This window comes from Vanellus vanellus (genome assembly GCF_965231255.1).
Source record: "Vanellus vanellus genome assembly, chromosome: 1".
Lineage (NCBI taxonomy): Eukaryota > Metazoa > Chordata > Aves > Charadriiformes > Charadriidae > Vanellus > Vanellus vanellus.
In genome coordinates, this window is record NC_138905.1 from 94,486,400 (window position 1) to 94,506,009 (window position 19,610).

The 19,610-nt window shown below is 44.5% G+C and overlaps 1 protein-coding gene across 1 annotated transcript; it reads right to left on the minus strand.

Annotated features, from left to right (window-relative positions):
* Positions 1-1,316: 1,316 nt before the first annotated feature.
* On the minus strand, positions 1,317-18,126 carry LOC309674515 (protein spire homolog 1-like; the record flags this gene model as incomplete). Its single annotated transcript, XM_082486579.1, has 16 exons — positions 1,317-1,488; positions 2,642-2,784; positions 3,216-3,243; positions 4,084-4,148; positions 5,493-5,624; positions 6,795-6,946; positions 7,498-7,573; positions 8,916-9,040; positions 9,477-9,606; positions 10,072-10,140; positions 12,222-12,383; positions 15,225-15,290; positions 15,565-15,690; positions 16,408-16,572; positions 17,045-17,076; positions 17,880-18,126. 16 exons carry the CDS (start codon positions 18,124-18,126, stop codon positions 1,317-1,319), a joined length of 1,890 nt encoding a protein of 629 aa, XP_082342705.1.
* Between the last annotated feature and the right edge of the window lie 1,484 nt (positions 18,127-19,610).

A 19,610-nucleotide genomic window follows, 5' to 3' on the forward strand; every position in this document is an offset into this window, starting at 1 on the left:
ACCTGGCCTGATATGGATGTGCCTCCCAGCAGCACCAGCAATTCACACATGCAGGAGAGGACCTGGGCAGGCAGGCCGCACCCCTCCTAATTGACTGAAGGAAGAGGAACACTTGAACTTACTCCAAAAGGAAGCACAAGCTCCAGCTTCCCCACATTCATATACTTGCAGAGCTTGCCCGAACCTGCAGGTAGGCTTCAGCTTGCAGACAGGCAGTTTGGAGGAAGCAGAGTTAGGCCAGCACAAGTCAGCTGGAGGTATTGACCCTTCCGGCAGTTTGGATGCAGACCTTGGGGCTCAGCTTAAACATGTCTTTCTTCCCTTCTCCTCTATTGAGAAGAACTAGCCCTTCCCAGCCATTATTTTCTTCAGCATGACTCATTCCAACTACAAGTCCTTTGTATCATTCAGTGCTGTCTATCCAAGCCCTGCTAAACACACCAGGGAGAACTCCATTAGAGCACATACACCCCTTCCATACAGGCAATTCCTGGGGAGAAACTATGAAATATCCAATTTTTGGTTTTAACCATACAAAGAATTTACCAAGAACATTTTTTATCTTTCTAGAATGTCATAGGTTGTAATAGTCCAGTTTAGCTTCAGGCAAAGCTTTAGGGCAACACAAAGAGCAAGAATCTCTGAGAACAACTACCTGCCCTGCAGGCCATGATGGCATTGAGATATACTAGGTACTTTCGTGACATGTACCAGAGAGCTCTGGTGGCAAAGCATGGATTATGCACAGATGAAAAACAAGTCAAGAGCTAGCTTCCTAAGCAATCAGACAGAGCAGGCTCTCTGACAGCCATCGCTACAGTGTTATATGCATCAGACCTGTAAATTTTAAGTGCTTTTAGTGAGTTATCAGGAAGACGTGTTCACAAAATGCACCATGACGTGATCACATGTCTGAGAGTGCCACTTTCCAAGCCACTCAGGAACAGAGGTTTTAGGTTAAAAGTTTCCTGTACTCATTACACAGGGTGAAGTCTGCTCAGCAATGAATTCAAACAGTGCCACAGAACAATGACAACTGCAGGTACAAAGGAGGAAGTGCTAGAGGCCTGATAGTGCTTCAACATTTATTTTTCCCAAAGACGCATACAAGAATTAAAACAGTTCTAAAAACCACAATGCTTGATAATACTTCACAATACATAAATACTAACTGTGCTTCCTGCTTAGACTAACCAGCAGGGAGGTCTTTTATTCAGGCCTTTATAGGTCTTTGTAGGTGCATAAAGCTGTTTCATTTATTTCAGGTACAGAACAAGTGACAGGAGAAATGTATGGTAGACTCATTCCAGTTTGGTTCAAGGCCAGGAAATTCTCCTGAGAGGGATGCTCTGCTGTTGACTGGAAGCCATGTTCAACAGATACTGCTCACATTGCATGCAGATGTCTGCAGTCAGCCAGTCTGCCATGGTCCCTGTGTAACAGCACAGAGGCTGTGCTAGGCAATGGGGTTCCAAAATAACAGGTACACTGGAATGGGAGAGGAAAAAAGAAAAGCAGGAAAGCTGACCCAGGTTTCTGTTATAAGGTGGAGGCTCTTCCACCCTTTCCCCACACATGATCCAACACTGGTAAGTGATTCAGCCAAATGCATGGGTTCAGAGCAGTCAGGTCTGCTTAGGAAAGCTACTAAGCACTAGAACAGCTTCACTTACTGACACCTTCTCTCTATTGACAGCATGTCAGCCACAGGGCTAATGGATATCTGTGGTTGATCCAAAGTTACGGCCGCATCCTTATCTGTAGGATTACTTTTATTTTTTGCCATCCTGAAGTACGGCAGTAATGCAGTCACTCAGACCTCTTCTGCAGCACCTGCATTATAAGACAGACCAAACCACTGGCCTACACAGTTAACTTCAGTAGTGAACACTGCCCCTGATTTTTGGCAACTGAATTACAAGCCTTTGAACCAGAAACTGCTGTGACTTTATTTTGGCTACATTAAATAATGGTTTCGGAGATAAAAGATACCTATTCCCCCAGTGGAATGTATAACTGATTTGGAAAGAAGAGAACAGATAATGTATGTTTCAAGTCCTAGATATTGCACTTATACTCACAAGGCCTGTCTTTTCCACCCAGAACTCTTTTTGAAATAGTTCCCTTTCTGGGGACAAAAAGGAAAGGGTGTCTCCAGGTGTGTGGAGGGACTGATAAACCATTTGTGGCATTATTCTTCAATCAATTATACCCGAGACCATTAGCATATTTTATTTCTAGGTATAAAGGGGCTACTCCCGTGTTGTAGTGACAGACTCCCAGCTGTTGGGGATAGAATATAATGGGGTCTGGAAATTCTCATATAAATGAAGCTGTCACAGGGAACCTTCTATGTCTGGGCTAATATGGAAATTTCTGAATCCATCTCAGAACCCAATAGCTAAAAAGCAAAATGGATTTCAGAGCACCTACACGTCCTCACTTTTGGTCATCTAAAATCCACAATACTTCCAGAGAACTGTAGACTAGTTAGACCAGTGGCTAAACCAGTCATTCAGCATAACATTCAGCTGACCAGCATAATACTACATACTGTTTTCTGCATGTTTGTAGACTTGCATATGCAAGTAACTGGTAACATCCTTCAAGGTAAAAACAGAACATCCCAGTCCCAGCTTACCCAAAACACTCCCAGTGCTCTATTTCATGCAGCAACTCTGAGCTCTTCTGCTCTTGAGTAGCAGGGTCCTCCTCTCTGGAGAGTCTCAAAAGTTTTAAGAAGTGAAGTGGGAGATGTACACATATTCTGAAGGGCATCGACATCTAGAATCACAACACAAGTCACCTGAGTTCTCAGGGAAACACATCCTCCTCCTTAGCAGGAAAATTTGCATGGCATGCAATTGATTCATTGGTGCACTTAGAAGATAGACATTAATGCATTGAACTTCCCGATCCTTGTATAAATAGAGCACAGAGTAATCCCAACCACTTTCTACAGGATGAAAAAAAGAGGAACCAGAGTTGTTTTAGCTGAGTATGACAAGAGAGGTCTGTGGCACCCTGGCTGCTTTTGCACCTTGTAATACTCCCTCTTCTATTTTCTTAGAAACAAGCTAGAGGGAAGATCTGAGGTATCAGTGGGGTGAAGGAAAGCTTCCTATGACTGCGTGAGAAAATGTAAAAAGAAAAAGTACATTTTTACACAAAATGTAAAAAAAAAACCCATACGCTATTGTAAAGTCTAGACTTGCCTTGATGCAGCAGTCACAGCAGACAACACTAAGAGAAAAAAGTTCCCAGTATTATCATTTGATTAAAGCTCAGCAGATACCAATATTGCAGCTAAGTGTGAAGTAAGTCTTAATTTGTGATTGTGGCAAAATCACTTGATAGCAAAGTGAGCAAGCTTACAACTCCCCTATTCAGTTTGCTAGCCCTCTTATTTATGCTAGTTTAGATCATCTGAAATGTGTCAACATCCATAGCTTGAGGGCTTTATCTGCCAATGTCCATTACTTTTCACCCAGCACTACCACCAGACAGTTACTCAATTCCCAGTGGTTGTTTACTTGTTGCTTGTAATCAATTCAGTGCTTCACCACTGCTTCAAACAGATTTAAGTGAGCCTTACTGAGCCTGAAGTAACTCTTTTCCTCTCCCATGAACAGAAAACCTCTGACAAATAAGTGGATACAAGTAGATCTAGCTCCTTTGCCAGTCACAGGGTCTGGAGTTCACTTTTCCAGTCCTCAACAGAAGATTCTGGTGAAGAGCCTCTCCCAGAACCTATTCAAGCCCCTGACTGAAGTTAAATCCAACCTTTAGAGCAAAATGCAGAGTCATCTCTGAGACAAACTGAATCTAATACTTGCACAGTAAATTTGGTTATTGCTAGCTTAATACTAAGAGTTAAAATTGAGATACCACTTCAGAGGCAAATTTTTCCACATCCTCTGCAGCTGTAGACACTTCAGCCTGGTTTGTGTGCAGTAAGGCAAAACTGAAGGACTCAACAACCTGTTCCTATGCACTGCTGCAACTGTTTGAATACTGAGTATTGTCAGTACTGTTCTTTGACTCTTTTCTCCTTTCTCATTCAGTCCTTTCGTACCAGCTCACCTGCTGCAGAGGTAACAGCTGTAAGGCCACTTAAGAAACATCTGCTTACGGCAGCTGAAACAGATCTGTGGAAAGGAAAGTTACTTGTGAATGCCAATGGGAAATATCTTTGTACCAACAGTATCCACTGCCTGCCAAAGACCAAGCACATAAACCAACCTTCTAAAGGCTTTAGATCCACATACAATAACAGAGGTCGAATAAAGGATAGCAAAGACACATGAATTAAAAGCTAAAAAGGCAAAAAAAAGTCTTACTTGTAGGCCAGTGTTTTTATGATGCAGAGGTTTGGGGCAGCTGCCAGACAACAGGAGTTTAAAAAAAGGCTCTTGAGCAAACAATAGCTATATTGTGCAAGAGTGTAACAGTAGCTAGTTAAGAGAGAGGGAAGAAGAGAAACATTCTTTGAGGTAGACTGCAGCAATCCCAAAGAGATTAAGTCAGGGAAAATTTGAATCCAATCCTGAAGCAAAAAATGAGTCATAAGGAAGCTGATGAGTCGCTTGAACTTTTTAAAAAAGAACACATTCATACACAGCTGGCAGTCAGAATTGATATTATCTTGAGAAGTAGAGCTTGAGAAAGCTAAAACAACTCGAGCAGCAAGAACACAAAGAGGGTAGGAGAGCCATTTTAGAAACAGCAGAGAGCAGGCAAATTAAAGCAGGGTTGGTAAGTAAGGCGAGAAGAAAACAAGGGTTCAATCTCAGGAGCATCAGACAGATTGTGGAAGTAGCATAGCTCTGCTAGCACAACCCTTTGTCTCTGTCTATACTGCTAAATAAGCAAAGGCAAGAAGCTGACCCCTTAAGCCAAGTAGCCTGGACTTCCTCACATCTGTGTTGCAAAGGGCTTGTACTCACAACATCTGCTTTAGAAGTTGAAACAGCCCCTCTAAAGGGGAGACTCAGTGAATAAGCCAGCAGTTAAACAGAATGGACAGCCAATAGTCCTGTGCTGCAGGTCATTCCCTGTCCCCCTCATCTCCCTGATCTTTGCATCAATTTAGCAAGGTGGTTTGAGTCAGCACAACTCAGGTGTGGGAGCCTGAGTTAAGAGCCTTTGCTTCACTGTTTAGCAGTACCAAATCCCAATTACTTTGTGATTTCAGAGCTGGCCAACAGTCATGGCAGTCAGCTCTCCTAGAGTGAAAATAAAATAACAGACAAGAAGTATCAAGCAAAGGCTGGATTACTTTCTAGGCAATTTACACAGCTTAAGCTTGATTAGAAGCCATCACCACACAAGTATCAAAAGATTTCTACAGCCTAGGGCCAGACTCAGACCAGCTGTATGAACAGGGCAAGCTGAGGAAGATAACACCTCAGCAGTTCAGCACTGAGGGCCATGAAGCCAGCCAGCTTTTGAAATGGCAAAGACAGCACAAAAGAGAAGGAGAGAAAACATACCTTTGCTCTTGAAAAGACACCATCACTACCTCCTTGGAAGAAGCCTTGCCCTTCCAGCACCATCATTGCATATCTGGTTCCAATCAGCTCAGCAATGGTTGGTGATGGCCACTTGGTAGGAAAGGGACAGTCCTATAGAAAGTTAAGCATCAGAGAAAGCTGAAGGAAGCAGGTATTTGGTGAGGTCATCCTCAAAACTGAATCCCAAAAGGCTCAGGACTATTTCTTCCCAAAACTCAGTTTTGCCAGTGATGGGGAGTATCAATTGACTCTTTGACAATACTAGCAGAGAAACTACTACAAGGCTTTTAGTGGTTTATATAGTTTTCAAGCAGCTTCCTGACACCTCATTAGGGAAGCAAGTCCCTTGGTCATCACAGTAGTTAACATCATCTCCAGAGCCAATCTCTGGGGAATTCTACCCTTTGGTACAGACCACAGCACAGAGGGCACCCTGGCCCCTCCTAGGTACAGGATCCCTTTCCACTGCACAAGGCTCTCTTGCCTTCTCTTTCCCAAGACCCAGTGGCCCCACACAAATGGTAGCTATGGTCTGTTGGTTGACTAGGAGAGACAACAGTGCTTTTATCCCCAGGTTGGGAGCCCAACCCACCTGCATCCCCCACCACACTGTTGAACAAAGAGGTCACAGAGAGTTATGGTTAGTTTAGAGACTTGCCGGGGGTGGGGCAGGGAGGGATGCAAAAGGAAAGGAGGAGGCAAGGGCACAGCACACCTCATCAGGGCAGAACAGAGCAAGGCCATGATTCAGAAGGTTGGACAGAAGCACACAAAACCCAGCATTGTTCCCACAACAGTCATTCAGAGCCTGATGACTTCAGTACTGCATACATTTCGAAGTTACTGATGCTGTGCTATCTACATTTTGTCAACCACTTGTTCCCTTTACTGCAGCTTAAAGGATGTTTGTGAACTTCTCAGAATCCAGAAAGAATGAGGGGAGATGGAGAAAGCAGGACAGTCCCACTGCCAGCTACACTCTGCTTGAGGAAGCCTCCACAGACACTTTCAAGTAATGCAGTGATATTTTTCTTTTCTTATATGAAGAACGACTTCATTTCATATCAAACTGGGAAGCCTCCACAAGGACACTACAGCATCCAATCTTCTCTTAAACCGTCTCCAAGGAGACAATAATATCCCAACTTAAGATCAGTATACAATATGACCTAAGATAAAAACCACAGAACATGCTTACTGCTTGCACAAAGATCAAGGTGCAAGCTCCGGTCATTACCAGATATATCAGACCAGGCTTGCTAGCTGACATGCTGGACTTACAAGTTCCTTGCTTTGAAGATCTCTCTCTAAAGATTTGGACCTTCCTCTGTAAGGAGGTAGTTGCTGTTGGCCAGCATTCAGGAAACCACTAGGTTTATTCTCTCCTAGTGTGGGTGCACTCATGGGAGGACATGTGCAATTTGCAGCAAGACCTGGATAGGAAGAGAGAGTTTTAGGGTGCAGAAAGCCAGGTGGCAGCTTTTAACTATTCACCCCAAAAGCTGAATGCTCAAGAGCTCTACACTGCCTTCTGAAGATAGCAAGGCTTACATCTCTCCCCTTCTACCCCCACCAGCTCAGATCACAAAAAGCAGAGGTTACAGTAATTATGCTTGTCAGTAGGCAGTGATGAGGCTTCATTAGCACCATTCAGTTTAATAAAATCAAGTGGCGCACTTTCTACTTGAACACTCAAAACACTCATTTAGCTTTTACTGTGAATTCCAGTTAGGCCTTTGGGGACATGCTATCATTGTTTTGAAGCTGCAGGAGCTATACAAGCTTCAGTCAACTTCTGAGGAATGGTTTTCTAAGGGCACATCCCCAGACTAATTACTTAGTGTTGAAGCTTCTCCTGTAAAGTGTCTTCAGGTGATCAGAGAGAAAGTATGCCAGTGAGCCCAACCTAAGGCTCTGGGAACCCAGCAGGCCACTGATTGTACTTTGTCACCTGGTTTAGGTGTGCAGCTAGAAGAACACTGACCTGTGCTGTTGCAGGATACTACTGATGGCCTGTCTGAGGCAAGCCAGGTGCTGGAAGGCAGCTTGGCAGTGGTTTCCTGTAGACCAGAGGACAGGATGTTCTTAAGCTACATACAAGAGACGCCAAGCCCACCTCCTCAGAAGTGCTGCTGCTAACCAAAACTCAGGATACCCAGGACTGACCAGAAACGTTCAAGGCTTAGCCAAAAGTGGAGCAGAAAGAGAAATCAACGTGGTACATCTAGCAACTTTATATTCCAAGAGGTAATAGCAAGTTAATTCCCCCTGCAACCAGGAAGCTCCAACCAAGATGGTGAAATCTCAGATTTATCTGTTCTCTCTCTCTCAGAGAAGTTCAATGTAGATACTAGTCCCAAAGTTTCATCTGTTCAGGAACCAACTTCACAAAATCCTCCCTATACAACTCTGAGTGCATTGGAACCATTTTCTTGGCTCCAGCTCACATGTAGCAACATTGGAGAACAGTTCAAGAGACTGTGCCCCACTAACCCAACTCAAACCCAATGCTGTATCTCAACAGCATTGTTTCTAGCTTCTCTAGAGAAGTAGAAAACAAAATTTGATTATATTAGTCTCCATACAAAGGTCCTTCTAGTTTAGCAGTAATACATCAACCACAGGGTTCTCAAATGCTGAGCATTCCTACAAGTAGACCAGACTTGTGCAAATATAGCAAAGATTTTCTGCTTTTATTAATTCATATCCGTTTTCCTCAGTTAAGCAACTGCATTTCAGACAGAAATGTTTACAGAAAACAGATTCCTGTTTGTATGCCAGCGCATCTGTGCTAGACATGATGTGTTAGGGCTTAAGTTCTGTTCCACAGAATTTCTGAATATGCTCACACTGAATCCCAGAACCAAGCAGTCAAGCTTTTCCCAATCAAGCCAGGAGTTAAAGAACCCTAAGACTACGTATTGTGGTTTATCGAAAAATGGTGCTTCCGAAATTGCTCCACAGGCAGAGGAGTGGGAATTCACCAGTAAAGTTGCTTCCTGAAAATAAACCATGAAGTTTTCCTTCCACAAGCTCACATACCATGTGAAATGCAAATACATCAGTACATCTAGCATCAAAGGCCTCGTTGTGAGGTAACAGTGAGAATAGTTCTGGCCCATATTGGCCAAACTCCCATGCATAGTAAAACTTCTGCAGGATCTAGTTTTAAGACACCAGAGCAGGCTGCAGTCATGCCACAAAAAGAAGTGTCTAAATATGGTATGAGCTTCTGTAGAGGAAAGGACTTCAGTGAACCTAATAATTCCACATTCATTCACTTTTGAGAGACAAGATTGCCCACATTAGGATTTGAACCTGATGTTCCAGGCTACATGTGTGTACAGACCTAACGTCTGAAGTACCTGTGGCTCTCCAGAGTTGTTTCATTTAAAGCCTTACCTGAACTCCTGGTCCCAGCTGCTGTGTTGTAGTGTTGACAATTTTAAACTCAGTACTGGCATCTTGGAGAGTTAAGAAACTATCACTTGGAGATTTCAAGGCAATATTTGGTGTCACAAGCATTTCTGCAGGGGAGAGGGGGGAACAAAAAACATAGACAAGATAATATACTGTGCTGTGACAAGAAAATGACAGATTTTATAGCCACACATCATTATTTGATATTTGGCTAGAATTTGTCCTGATAGTTACATAATCTTTTAATTTTAGGTGATGGTCAAAATCCTGTTCTCTCACTTAGTTGACAAATTTGAACACCCCTAAAAAAAACCCCACAAATGAGTAAGCTGAGACATCTTTTGAGTCTTAATAAGCCACAAACAGATTTTCTAGAAAAAGCTATTCTGCCATACCACCTCTATCAACACAGAATTTGCGTTCCCACCTCCCTTGCATTATACATGCTACAGAAAAGTGGGCTTTCATTTCAAAAGCCACCCATTATTTTTATTCAATGCTGACTTCACTTGGATGCTTGAGAGGTCACTTTGTAGCAGGTACCTTTGGGTGTGCTTCCATTTTCCCTTGCTGCTGATGACCGAAGCTTCTGTGGTTGTTTTATTTCTGCCATGAGCTGTTCATGCCAGATAGCTTCCCATGGCACACACTCTTTCAGCTTCCTCTCCAGCACCTGCAGGCAAAGCATAGCACCAGAAAGAGCCAGTGAGGAGACCAATGGTGACAGAACTACTCCTTTAGCAATGGCACTGTTTTACAAGTGCCTCTCACTCAAGAGGGCACTGGGCCTTGCACACAAGAGACACATGACAGAACCTTTAGACAGTGCATAGCAGAATACTTTAGCATCTCTCAAATTTGAAACCAAGAACTTCAGGAGTACTTTCAGGACACAAAACGTTCCAAATGGAAGAAGTAGCAGAGGAAGTAGGGAGACTGATCATCTTTATCCTATGAACATGTCACCCCCCATTTGCCTAACACCATGTTTCAGCAGGAGGGTCTGTATGGTTAATATATCCCCCTCCCAAATCCAAACCAGTAGCTAAGACATTAGCTCTATATTCCTAGAAACTGTCTTGTCAACTCCAGAATCATCTTGTTTTGCTATCACTAAATGCAGCACCAGGTCACCTACAGGTTTTAGATGAGGCTTGGGAGCAGCTACATCAATTTTGGGCATCCTATGTTTTTGCTTGATGATCACCTGAAAGAGCAGAAACGATGCTTAAGCAATAGTTCTTTCTCTACTCCTGGTACACCCTCCCATTCAGCAGCCCAGTGAATGACTTAAGTCAGGATTTGGGAATCGGGGAGACAGGGAAGGAATAACAAAACTGAGTTGGGAAGTGTAGAATGATGAGGTTTACTTTTGTGGGGTTTTGGTAGAGGCAATAAGAAGCACTGCATAGCCCTTTGGGGCCTGCACAAGAGGCATACAGCCGTCTAGCCCCAGCAGCTCATTAACTGCTCTGAGGAGCCACTGGAAAACATTGTACTCAGATTTTAATGTCAGTAGTGATCCTGACAAGCACCATGGTCACATCACATTTGTCAGTGCGAACTCAGCTCCAGCAAAGAGAGTAACTGAATGGGTTAACAAGACTGTAACAAAAACTGTAGCAACAGGCAGCTATATGCATAAGCTAGAGTCCCAGAGACTGGCTTACAGCCCTACGTAAACTAGGAACAATAGCAAGATGGAATTCCAAGGCAGGTACTCTTGTAAGGTAGGCTGTCTCCCTTATCAAGCCCTGTCCTTGCTGCATAGGGGAGAACTGACAAAAAGACAAGTTGCACACGCATGTCTAGCTGCCTTTTTCACTTCTTACTTTGAGGCTATGCCATTTACTTTCCCTGTGTGTACAACTTCAGAACACTTGGGAGTGCAGGTAGAACAACACTACAGCTTCCCACACTAGCTGTGCTTTCATTCATTTGCAAATTAGACCACTGTTTGCTAAAGAAGCTTTAAAATAGCTTTGCAGATGGGGAAATCCTCCTTTAAGAGCCTTCACAAAGACCCGGGCAGTAGCACTGTATGCTTTCTTCTAGTATTTATGACTAATAATCTTCAAACATGTTTGTGCTTCTTGTTGACCACAGGAAAAAAAAAATATTAAAAAAAAAAGAAAACAAAATCAAGACCCAGTTCATCCTGCCACCTTGAGTTACGGTTCTGTACTGCACAGTGTGTTGATACACAGTACGTTGCCAGGAACACAAGTAGTTATGATGTATTGTCTCCTTTCCACTACTGTTCATGTATATATCGGTCAAGATATCATCTCCAGAGAAATGTCACAGCCTTATCTGAAGGCTGGAGCCACAGTCAAGAAAAGCAAGAGCTGGGGTTTTATAGAGGTGCATGGTTTAGCTGAGGCTTTTAACCCCCCTGCACTCTAGCAGCACCAACAAGGAGAAGAAAGGCTGATGTCTGGTGTGGTATGCAAAGTTTTCACTTTTTAAAATACCGCTCTTTATTACAAGTAGAGTTGTGTCTCATCTTCTGCCAAGACGTCTGTTTGCAAAGCACGCCAATGCCACAAACCCTGATGCCAATGTTTTAGATCTGCTCATCATTCCCAGCTCAAGCTGCAGCAAGTGAACAGCATCACGAGCCTTTAGAGGCACCCTAGACATTTTTGTATCTGGTCATCTTCACCAACCGTCCGCATTGCTGGAAGTCCCTACCACCTAAGTCAGCACAGCAGCTGCCCCTGGAAAGGGCTCAGCTTTTTTTACCCCGACTAAACTCCTGCAGTAGCTCATGTACACTGCCTAGAGGCCTCTGCCTGAGGCTGAGCAAAGAACTTGCTCAGAAGTGCTTTTGCACTTGCACACATCCCGTAACATCCAGGAAGGCAAGGAAACTAGTAAGAGATGCCAGGCACAGCTCGGCTCAAGCAGCTTGAGAAGACACAAGTGTGCAAGGTCAAAAGCATAACCAGGCCAGGGACTGATTCATGAAACTCTTGTGCGCAAGACAGCGTAATTGCTCCAGGGAAGGGAGTGGCTGACCCCTGGAGGGAGAAATTGTTTACCATCCAGCTTCATGAAAGTGTTGCCACTCCTGAATTAAAAATGTCACTGGCAATGAAGCGCTCTGGTGGACAAACAGGGTGATCTAATGTTGAGCTGCAGCTGAGAGGGAAACCCAGACACTTCTGGACTTGGAAGTACCTTTGAAAAAGACAAGCTTTTGGATAAGATGTCTCAAGAAATAATTGCTTAGAAATGAGGTGGAACAGGTGGATTCAGAGTTGTCCATTGACTCTAGTCACTCACCTTCTGAAGGGTGTACCTCTTGTGCTGAATATCATCCAGAAGTAATTCATAGGGAGAGCGGATACTTTCTTTTGGAGGCATGTGATGCTGTGGTTGCTCAGTGACCTTGCGCAGCTTTACACCATTCTGCAGTTCACGGATGACGTTGGGCCACAGGGATGCCTTGAAGAAAGCAGTGAGGGACAAATCAACAGCTGGCTAAAATGCACAAAACAGCATTCCCTCCCTCTATATAATAGGGCACACTTAGCAACTGAAGATTCTCAGAAAGACAGAAGTGTGTACTTAACACCCCCTTCAACTCACTTGCAGATCAGGGCACAGTACCAAATCAGAGAATTGCTTCTCTTTGCAGAAGTTAATTTATAATGAGGGATCTGGGAGCTGGCTTGCCAGGTTCATTCCCAAATTTTGTCATTAACTTTATGAATGTACTTCAGCAAAACACATCTCCTGCTGCCAGGTAGCTAGACCCATTTTCTTGTATACCTACTTCCTGCAAGAGCTCCAGGTGCCAGAGTTTTTTTTCATATTATTGGACCCTAGGAGACACTGGGAATGAAATCCCAAATCTTACCATTAAAACCCTCTGAACTTTCAGAACCTCAGGGTTGAAAGGCCCACAGACAAGAGATGAAGACAAGGAGAAAGGGATCTTATACTTTGACCTTCACAGCAGCATACATTAGCAGTTTCAGCCTGGAGACACAAGCTGATAACTCTGACATCTGCTCATCCTGTTCCTGTATTAATATCTGAGGATGCTCAGGCATGCAGTATAACCCAACAGAAGTTAAAGACAGGAAAAAAAAATAATCAACTCAATACCATGTTTAGACAACATTGTAATGGAAGTGCTAAGTCAACAGCTTATCTAGATCCCAAAGGCAAATTGAGTAAGAACAAGTGATTGTATTATAAACAGAGAAAAGGAAGCAAAACATTTTTGAAAACTGCCTCAGAACAAAGCTTCTGACTTAGACTCCTCTTCCTTTTCCACTTAGAGTATGAAGCATGTTCTCTCAACTTATCCCATCGGATATCTTGGTATAATATCAGATGGCTGCCTTCAAGGAGACAGATTTTTTTGTTGAATTGTTTTAGCATGGCTTTGGTACAGTCATACCTCAACTTCGGAAAACTAGAACTGTCAGAGAGTAACCACATACTATCTCCTGGGCTACATTTATTGTGTAGGAGTACACACAAAAGTATCTGGGCAAACTGGTCAGTATTAGAGACCTTTGAAATAGCTTATCCCAAGCCATTTGTACTTTCTAGAGTTGTATTTCACATGATGACAGAACTTGACTGAATGATATGAGCTGAAAAGAAAATTCTGTACTGTAACATTGCCACATTACTTTCAGGATAAGAATTGCCTTCAGCTGGCCATTTCAGAGCAAGTTGTACACACAAAACACTTTTTCATATGTAGGTGACATCATTATCACTCATACTTTTCTTTCCCTACTGACTGGATCACTAATTGGGCTATCCCATGTGTTGTCAAATTCTGCATAAACTTCCTACACCTGTGTAATACAACACAAGATGCTACAACACTCCAAAACCATTGCATTCAGTTCAACAGATGAGTAGTAAGACAGCTGTGCTCTAAGAGGTCTCACTCCTTAGATTTCAAGGTGAAGATTGTCTGGTGACATGTACAGATAATCTCTGCTGAAACTGTACAACTCTGCATGCCATCAGGCTGTGGTCTGTGTTGCAGAAGGCCTGTTTTGTAGCAGTCCACATGAAAAGTTACGGTCCATAGAGAGCATTGGCTGCTTGGCACCACTCAAGGCATCAGCTCTAATCTGTAGGATCCCAGTGAAGTTGGCATCCTGCTTATTTTAAACTCAAGAGTTTGTCAGAGCAATGCAATCAACTGGTGCTTAGGGACTTGGAAACTAGAGGCAGAGGATTTGCAACAGATATCCTGCTTTTGGAATTCATGTCTCCTGAAGGAGCAGAGGCCAAATACACTGGCCTTCAGGCCACACGGCAAAGCCCATGTATTTATTCATGTATTCCCTGCAGAAAAGAGCTATAGCAGTTGATGAGTTTGTGGTTTGAGATAGCTTGCCAGTTTATTTTAATAGATCACAAAATTGAGAATATGCCCAAACACACATTTCACAAACATTTTCATACGAATAGTTTGAGCATGCTTCAAAGCAAGTGCTATTTAGACAAAGGGAGCGAGTCCACAAGTCTCTCGGGGCTTGCCGTTTGTCTCCACAGACTCCAGACTACAGTGCATTTGTTTATGCTGGGCAGAGCTCCAGCCACAAGAGCTATTTGTTTCTGATTGAGCCCTGACTGTGTAGGCCTTGAAAAGAAAAAAGTTGCTTTCTCTGCCCTAAACACACACTCCAAGATCTATGGAAGAACAGAAAGGAAGGACAAGAAAGGCAGCAATCAGAAGGTAGGAGCTACATGCCCAACCTCACCCTCTTTCACCCCTTTGTTTGAGCTGCTGGAGCTGCACAACTACAAAGATGGACAGAGCTACTGGCCTTCAGTCCCCTCCAGCCCTGAACCAGCACAGAACCCACATAAGAGTGAACTAGTCCACTCTAGTACTACCACCAACAGAAGAGTTTTCCAGGAGTTTTCAGTCCAGCTACAAGAAAGGAACAGATTGCCTTTGGCAGGTGTCAGTTCCTGCCAAAAGCTGGAGTTCGGGGCTCATTCGCAGGAAGAAACAGCCTACTTTTGGATACTTATTCCAAAGACTGCCTCCAACTTCATTTTTAGAAGTGGCTTAAGTTGAACCAGAAAGACACTCTGTGTAGAATGTCCCCATGAGGTTAACACGTGAAATAGTTTAACTTCAAGTTCACTCTCCAATTTGTTTTACAGACAAGTCTTTAAGTAGTTAAGCTCTTGAACAACCTAAGAAGTTTTGTGTTCATAGAAGAGTCAATGGAAAGCCTCAGAGAGCCAAAGCAGACAAAAAACCCCAACCCCCCATAATGAAGGGATTAAATCACTTACCCAGTGTTTTTCCTTCTTCTGAGGGGGATTTTCTAACAAATCTTCCACATCCATTTTTCTCAGACTCTGAGAAGCAAGCACATGAGGTCATTACCTTGCACTGTTCAGTGATTTCCTATCTATCCAGTATAAATGACTAATGTTAATCTGAAAAGCCTAGAAGCCCCAAATATTCACAATTTCAAAAGGTACTAATATGGTGCAAAGACAGTATCCTTTCACATTGTGAAAACAGACCTTCAGCTAGGTAGTCCATTTCTAGTGCAATAAGGTTAATTCAGAACTAGGCAAGTGTGTGAAGGCAGAAGGAATAGCAGTTAAGGGGTGATACCAAATGTACCTCTTTGGAGGTCTGAATAATGGTAACAAGCTTCTGAAGTTCCATATATTCAGTAAACAGACTCCTACAGGTCACTTCATAATGGCTGGTAGCCTCAGAGGGCCTGGACAAGTGCTCCTCACAGGCCTGAAAGAAGTACAGCCATTTAAAAGAGATCTTGAAATGAAAAAAAACAAATACTAATGGAGTAAAGCAAGATTCAGTTTTCTCAGTCCACGGTTAAAAAACATCTTCCTCACAACCTCTTTCTATCACTTTTTTGTTTCTATTGCAGATGCAGAGGAACAAAGCAGCAAGATGTCCAATCTTATATGTATAATAATGTAAGTAGCTGTGTAATTTATATATCTTGTTTTCCATAAGGTGTGCTTTGAAATAAGTACCTGGAAGGGGAAGCCTCCTGTACGGACAAAGCACAATAAAACACAGCAGGTGCAGTCACTTTTCCTGTTCTTTTCCCCTGTCCTGATCAGACTGAGACATGAAAAGTATCTCATACCTTTCAATTATGGTTGAGAGGAAAATATCTGTTTGAGTTGAGACATTCAAATCCCAGCTCTTGCAGAAACTAATATCCAATTTGGAGACTATGTACAGAAGGACTTTGTAGACACAGCTGTGAGAGCCATGTTCAGTCTTCCTTCTTAATTCTTTTCCACAGGCACTTGCACATAACTAAGATAAGTTGGCCTTTTCCCTCTCATGAGAAAGCCAAGTGGTCCCTCTACGTCCTCCAACAAGCTACCCAGCTTTTTACCGGAAATGGTCTTGCCCTTTGGTTCACAGCATTGTTCCATCAACTCCTCTAAATCTGCTCTATTTACTAAGTGGGAAGAAGGAAACCTTGATAACATCCTGCAGGGTTACTGCTGGTTTCGTTGCCTCATCATCCAGTTTCAACATGAGGCACAGCAGTTTCTCCAAAGGATCACTCAGTTCTCGCTCCACTTGGCTGTCGATTCCCCAGTCCAAGGCTTCATAGATCACCACTCCCAAGTACTCCAGCAGCTGCAGACAGAGACCAAGGAAGCAGTGCAGCACAAAGTGTCGTGGAGAACTTCAAAGCTCTCACTTCCCAGCCGTACATGTACCTCCCACTACCCCTCAGGGCTGAGCGCATCTCTCAGGATGCAGAGGGCCCAAAAGGCAGCTAGACACTCATCATGTAGTCTGAGATACTCCCTAAGTTTTAAGATGGCCTTATCTAGCACCTCTAAGTTACCTGTTATTAAGACAAAAAGACTGTGGGCTATTCCACAGTAGGCAGCATCTGTGCACGTTGTTTCCCAGTCCCACTGTTTGAGTTCAGCCTGAGCATTTTGTTTCATTTTCCAGAATGCAGTGGAGAGAGTCACTCTCACAGCGAACAGCAAATTTAAGCACCTGGATAGTTTCCAAAGACATCTGCACCTCCTGAGCTGGCCTTTTGCTACAGCAGGATTATATCTGCACACATATGAAGATGAAGACGGAGGCTTACCTTGTCTTCTGACTGCTGAATGCTGCCAACATCTGAAAAGGGGAAAAAAAGAGGGGATAGGGAGAAAGATAACTACATAGGCATTGATAAACAGCTTTTAAAATCACTGTCAAGAGAGAGAAACAGGAAGAATTCTTGATAATAAGGAAACAAACCCCTCTGACTCAGGTCAGTCCCACCTAGGGAAAGTAGGCCTATGTTTGGAGATTCCTAGAAAGCAACAAAGTATACTCTTATTGTGAGCATTAGCCCCAAACTAACTGCTGCTGGGTACTGTTTTTGCTTGCTAAAATATATCTAACTATAAGGAAGGCACCGGATCTTTGTCTTCATTCTTTATTACCTGCTCTTGTCCCTGAAGAGTCAGCCTAGCATTGACCTCTTCAGCAGTGTGACTACGCAGTACATAAGACAAAGCTTGTTGCCACTTGCTGGCTACGCATAGTGACAAAAAGGGAAACTGTCAATCATAGATAAGTTGTGAGAGTTACTATAACAAAGGAACCATACGTTGAAAGATGAACAGAGCAGGACATATAACAAAGCCTCAGACTTTTTATTGCAAATAACATAAGTAGTAACAAATTTTCATCCCAGCTATTCCCTAGACTCAAATGACTCACTAGAGCATTATTAGAAAAATTAGTAGGCCGCACATCTGTATTACCACTCATCTACAGTCCTTTCCAATGAAGTACAGGCAGCAGCATAGCCTTGTGATAACACATGGGGGAGGAGGGGGGAAGGCAGGAAAAAAAAAAAATCCCCACTTTGTCCCCATTTTCAGCCTGGTATAGGAACAGCCCTTGCCATCCACAGCTACCTATGCTCTTACCAGACTTGTGGTAAACCTTGAAAGAAGCAGTACCATCAGCATGGATAAAGATGCTTCCAGGACCTTTTATGAACACAGAATGGAGTGGTGGGTACAGCCCCATAGCCAGCTGATCCATTTTACGGCAACACTGAAAGCAGATAGCCCAGGCTTGCTCCTCGCTTATAGGATGTTCAAAACACCTCAGAATCTCGGCTAGAGAGACCTTTATGATCCTCTGCTCACACTGTGGAGACTCCATTTTCATTTTCACCTTCACCTCTCATCTCATCTCCACTCTTAGCCTAGGAAGCTTAACACCCTCCTACCCAGGACAGGCAAGCATTCATAGCAGCCTTTTATCAGTTCTGCCTCCTGGTTTGCTCTCACGCCTCTCTTCCCTACAGGTGCAATCATTAATGCCAATTTTGCTCTGTCTTTTTAAAGGGACACCACTTTAACCTGCATTTGTATGAGACTCCTTGAAAGAAAACAGAAACTATACGACAAAAAGGAATCTAAAGAGATAAGAGCGTACAAAATTCACGGTCAATTTAACTCCATTGTTTCTAACAAATATATTAATGGGAATACCAATGTTGGCGGGTAAGAAAAAAGTATGTTCAATTTCAGGCAGAGAGGGATGGAGGCAGGAAATGATGTCTTATACTCAGGGGAGAAGAACTCACAGAAGACGACAAAAATGCAATCCATTTGATGGGCTGCCATTCTGGGCACACTAATATATCACAGTGATCAACTCCATGGGGCACCTGCATCTGCCACAGGCCCCGCTCCTGCCTGTCCTCGTCCCTTTGGTCCTGCCACAGCCCACCCCAGCAGCTGGGGCTGGGGCCGGGCAGCCGGGCGGGCACCCAGGGTGAGGGCAGCAAGGCCTGCCCGTGTTCAAAAAGCCAGTAGGAATTGCTGCTGGTGTGAAGTTACCCAGATTTTTTTGCACTTTGGGCTCCCTGTGTGTGTGATGGGAGGGGACAGTCACACAGCTTGTGACGGGGCTGTCCCCTGAAGAACTCTGTTGCTGCTGCAGCGCATCACGGGGACCTTCAGCTGCTGCTGCGCTGGCTCCAAACAGCCCGAGCTCCAGAGGCAGATGCTGAGGAACTTTTAAAAGTGTGAATAGCACTCAATTTATATTTGTTTCCCTTCTCACTTATGACATTTAGGGAACGCGGCGTGTCAGAGCCAGGCCCCGGGCCTCGGAGAGGCGTGCAGGCTGCCCTGCCTCGGCGTCACCGGGCCGTGCGGTGGGTGCCCACAGGCAGCGCACTTCACACAGCCGCGGGGGGATCACGGCTGCCCCATGGCCTCTACCCAGCCCCGGTGCTTGGCCGAGCCGCCGAGCGGGGCCTTCTCACTCCCTCCTGAGGGGCCGCGCTGTGCCCCTCCGCTCGGTCCTGCCAGGCGGGCGGCCCGGAGCTCCCCGCGCCCACGGGGGACGGGAGAAGCCCGGGGGCTTCCCTCCCGCGGATCTGGGGTTGCGGGCACTCAGCAGCGGCCGCGGTCAGCTGTGCGGGGACGGGGTGGCGGCACCCAGGCATTGAGGACACCAGGGCGAGCAGCCCCCGCGCCACCTGCCCGCCGCCACCGGTCCTGCCCGGCTGCGGCGCTGCCGCTCGGAGCGACCCGGCACCCCCCCTCCGGGTGACTTGGTCCGGCCCGCGTTACCCCCTCTCCCCCCCCGGCCCACTAACATGGTCGCGCCCGCGTTGGGCCTCCCTCCTGCTCTTGCGC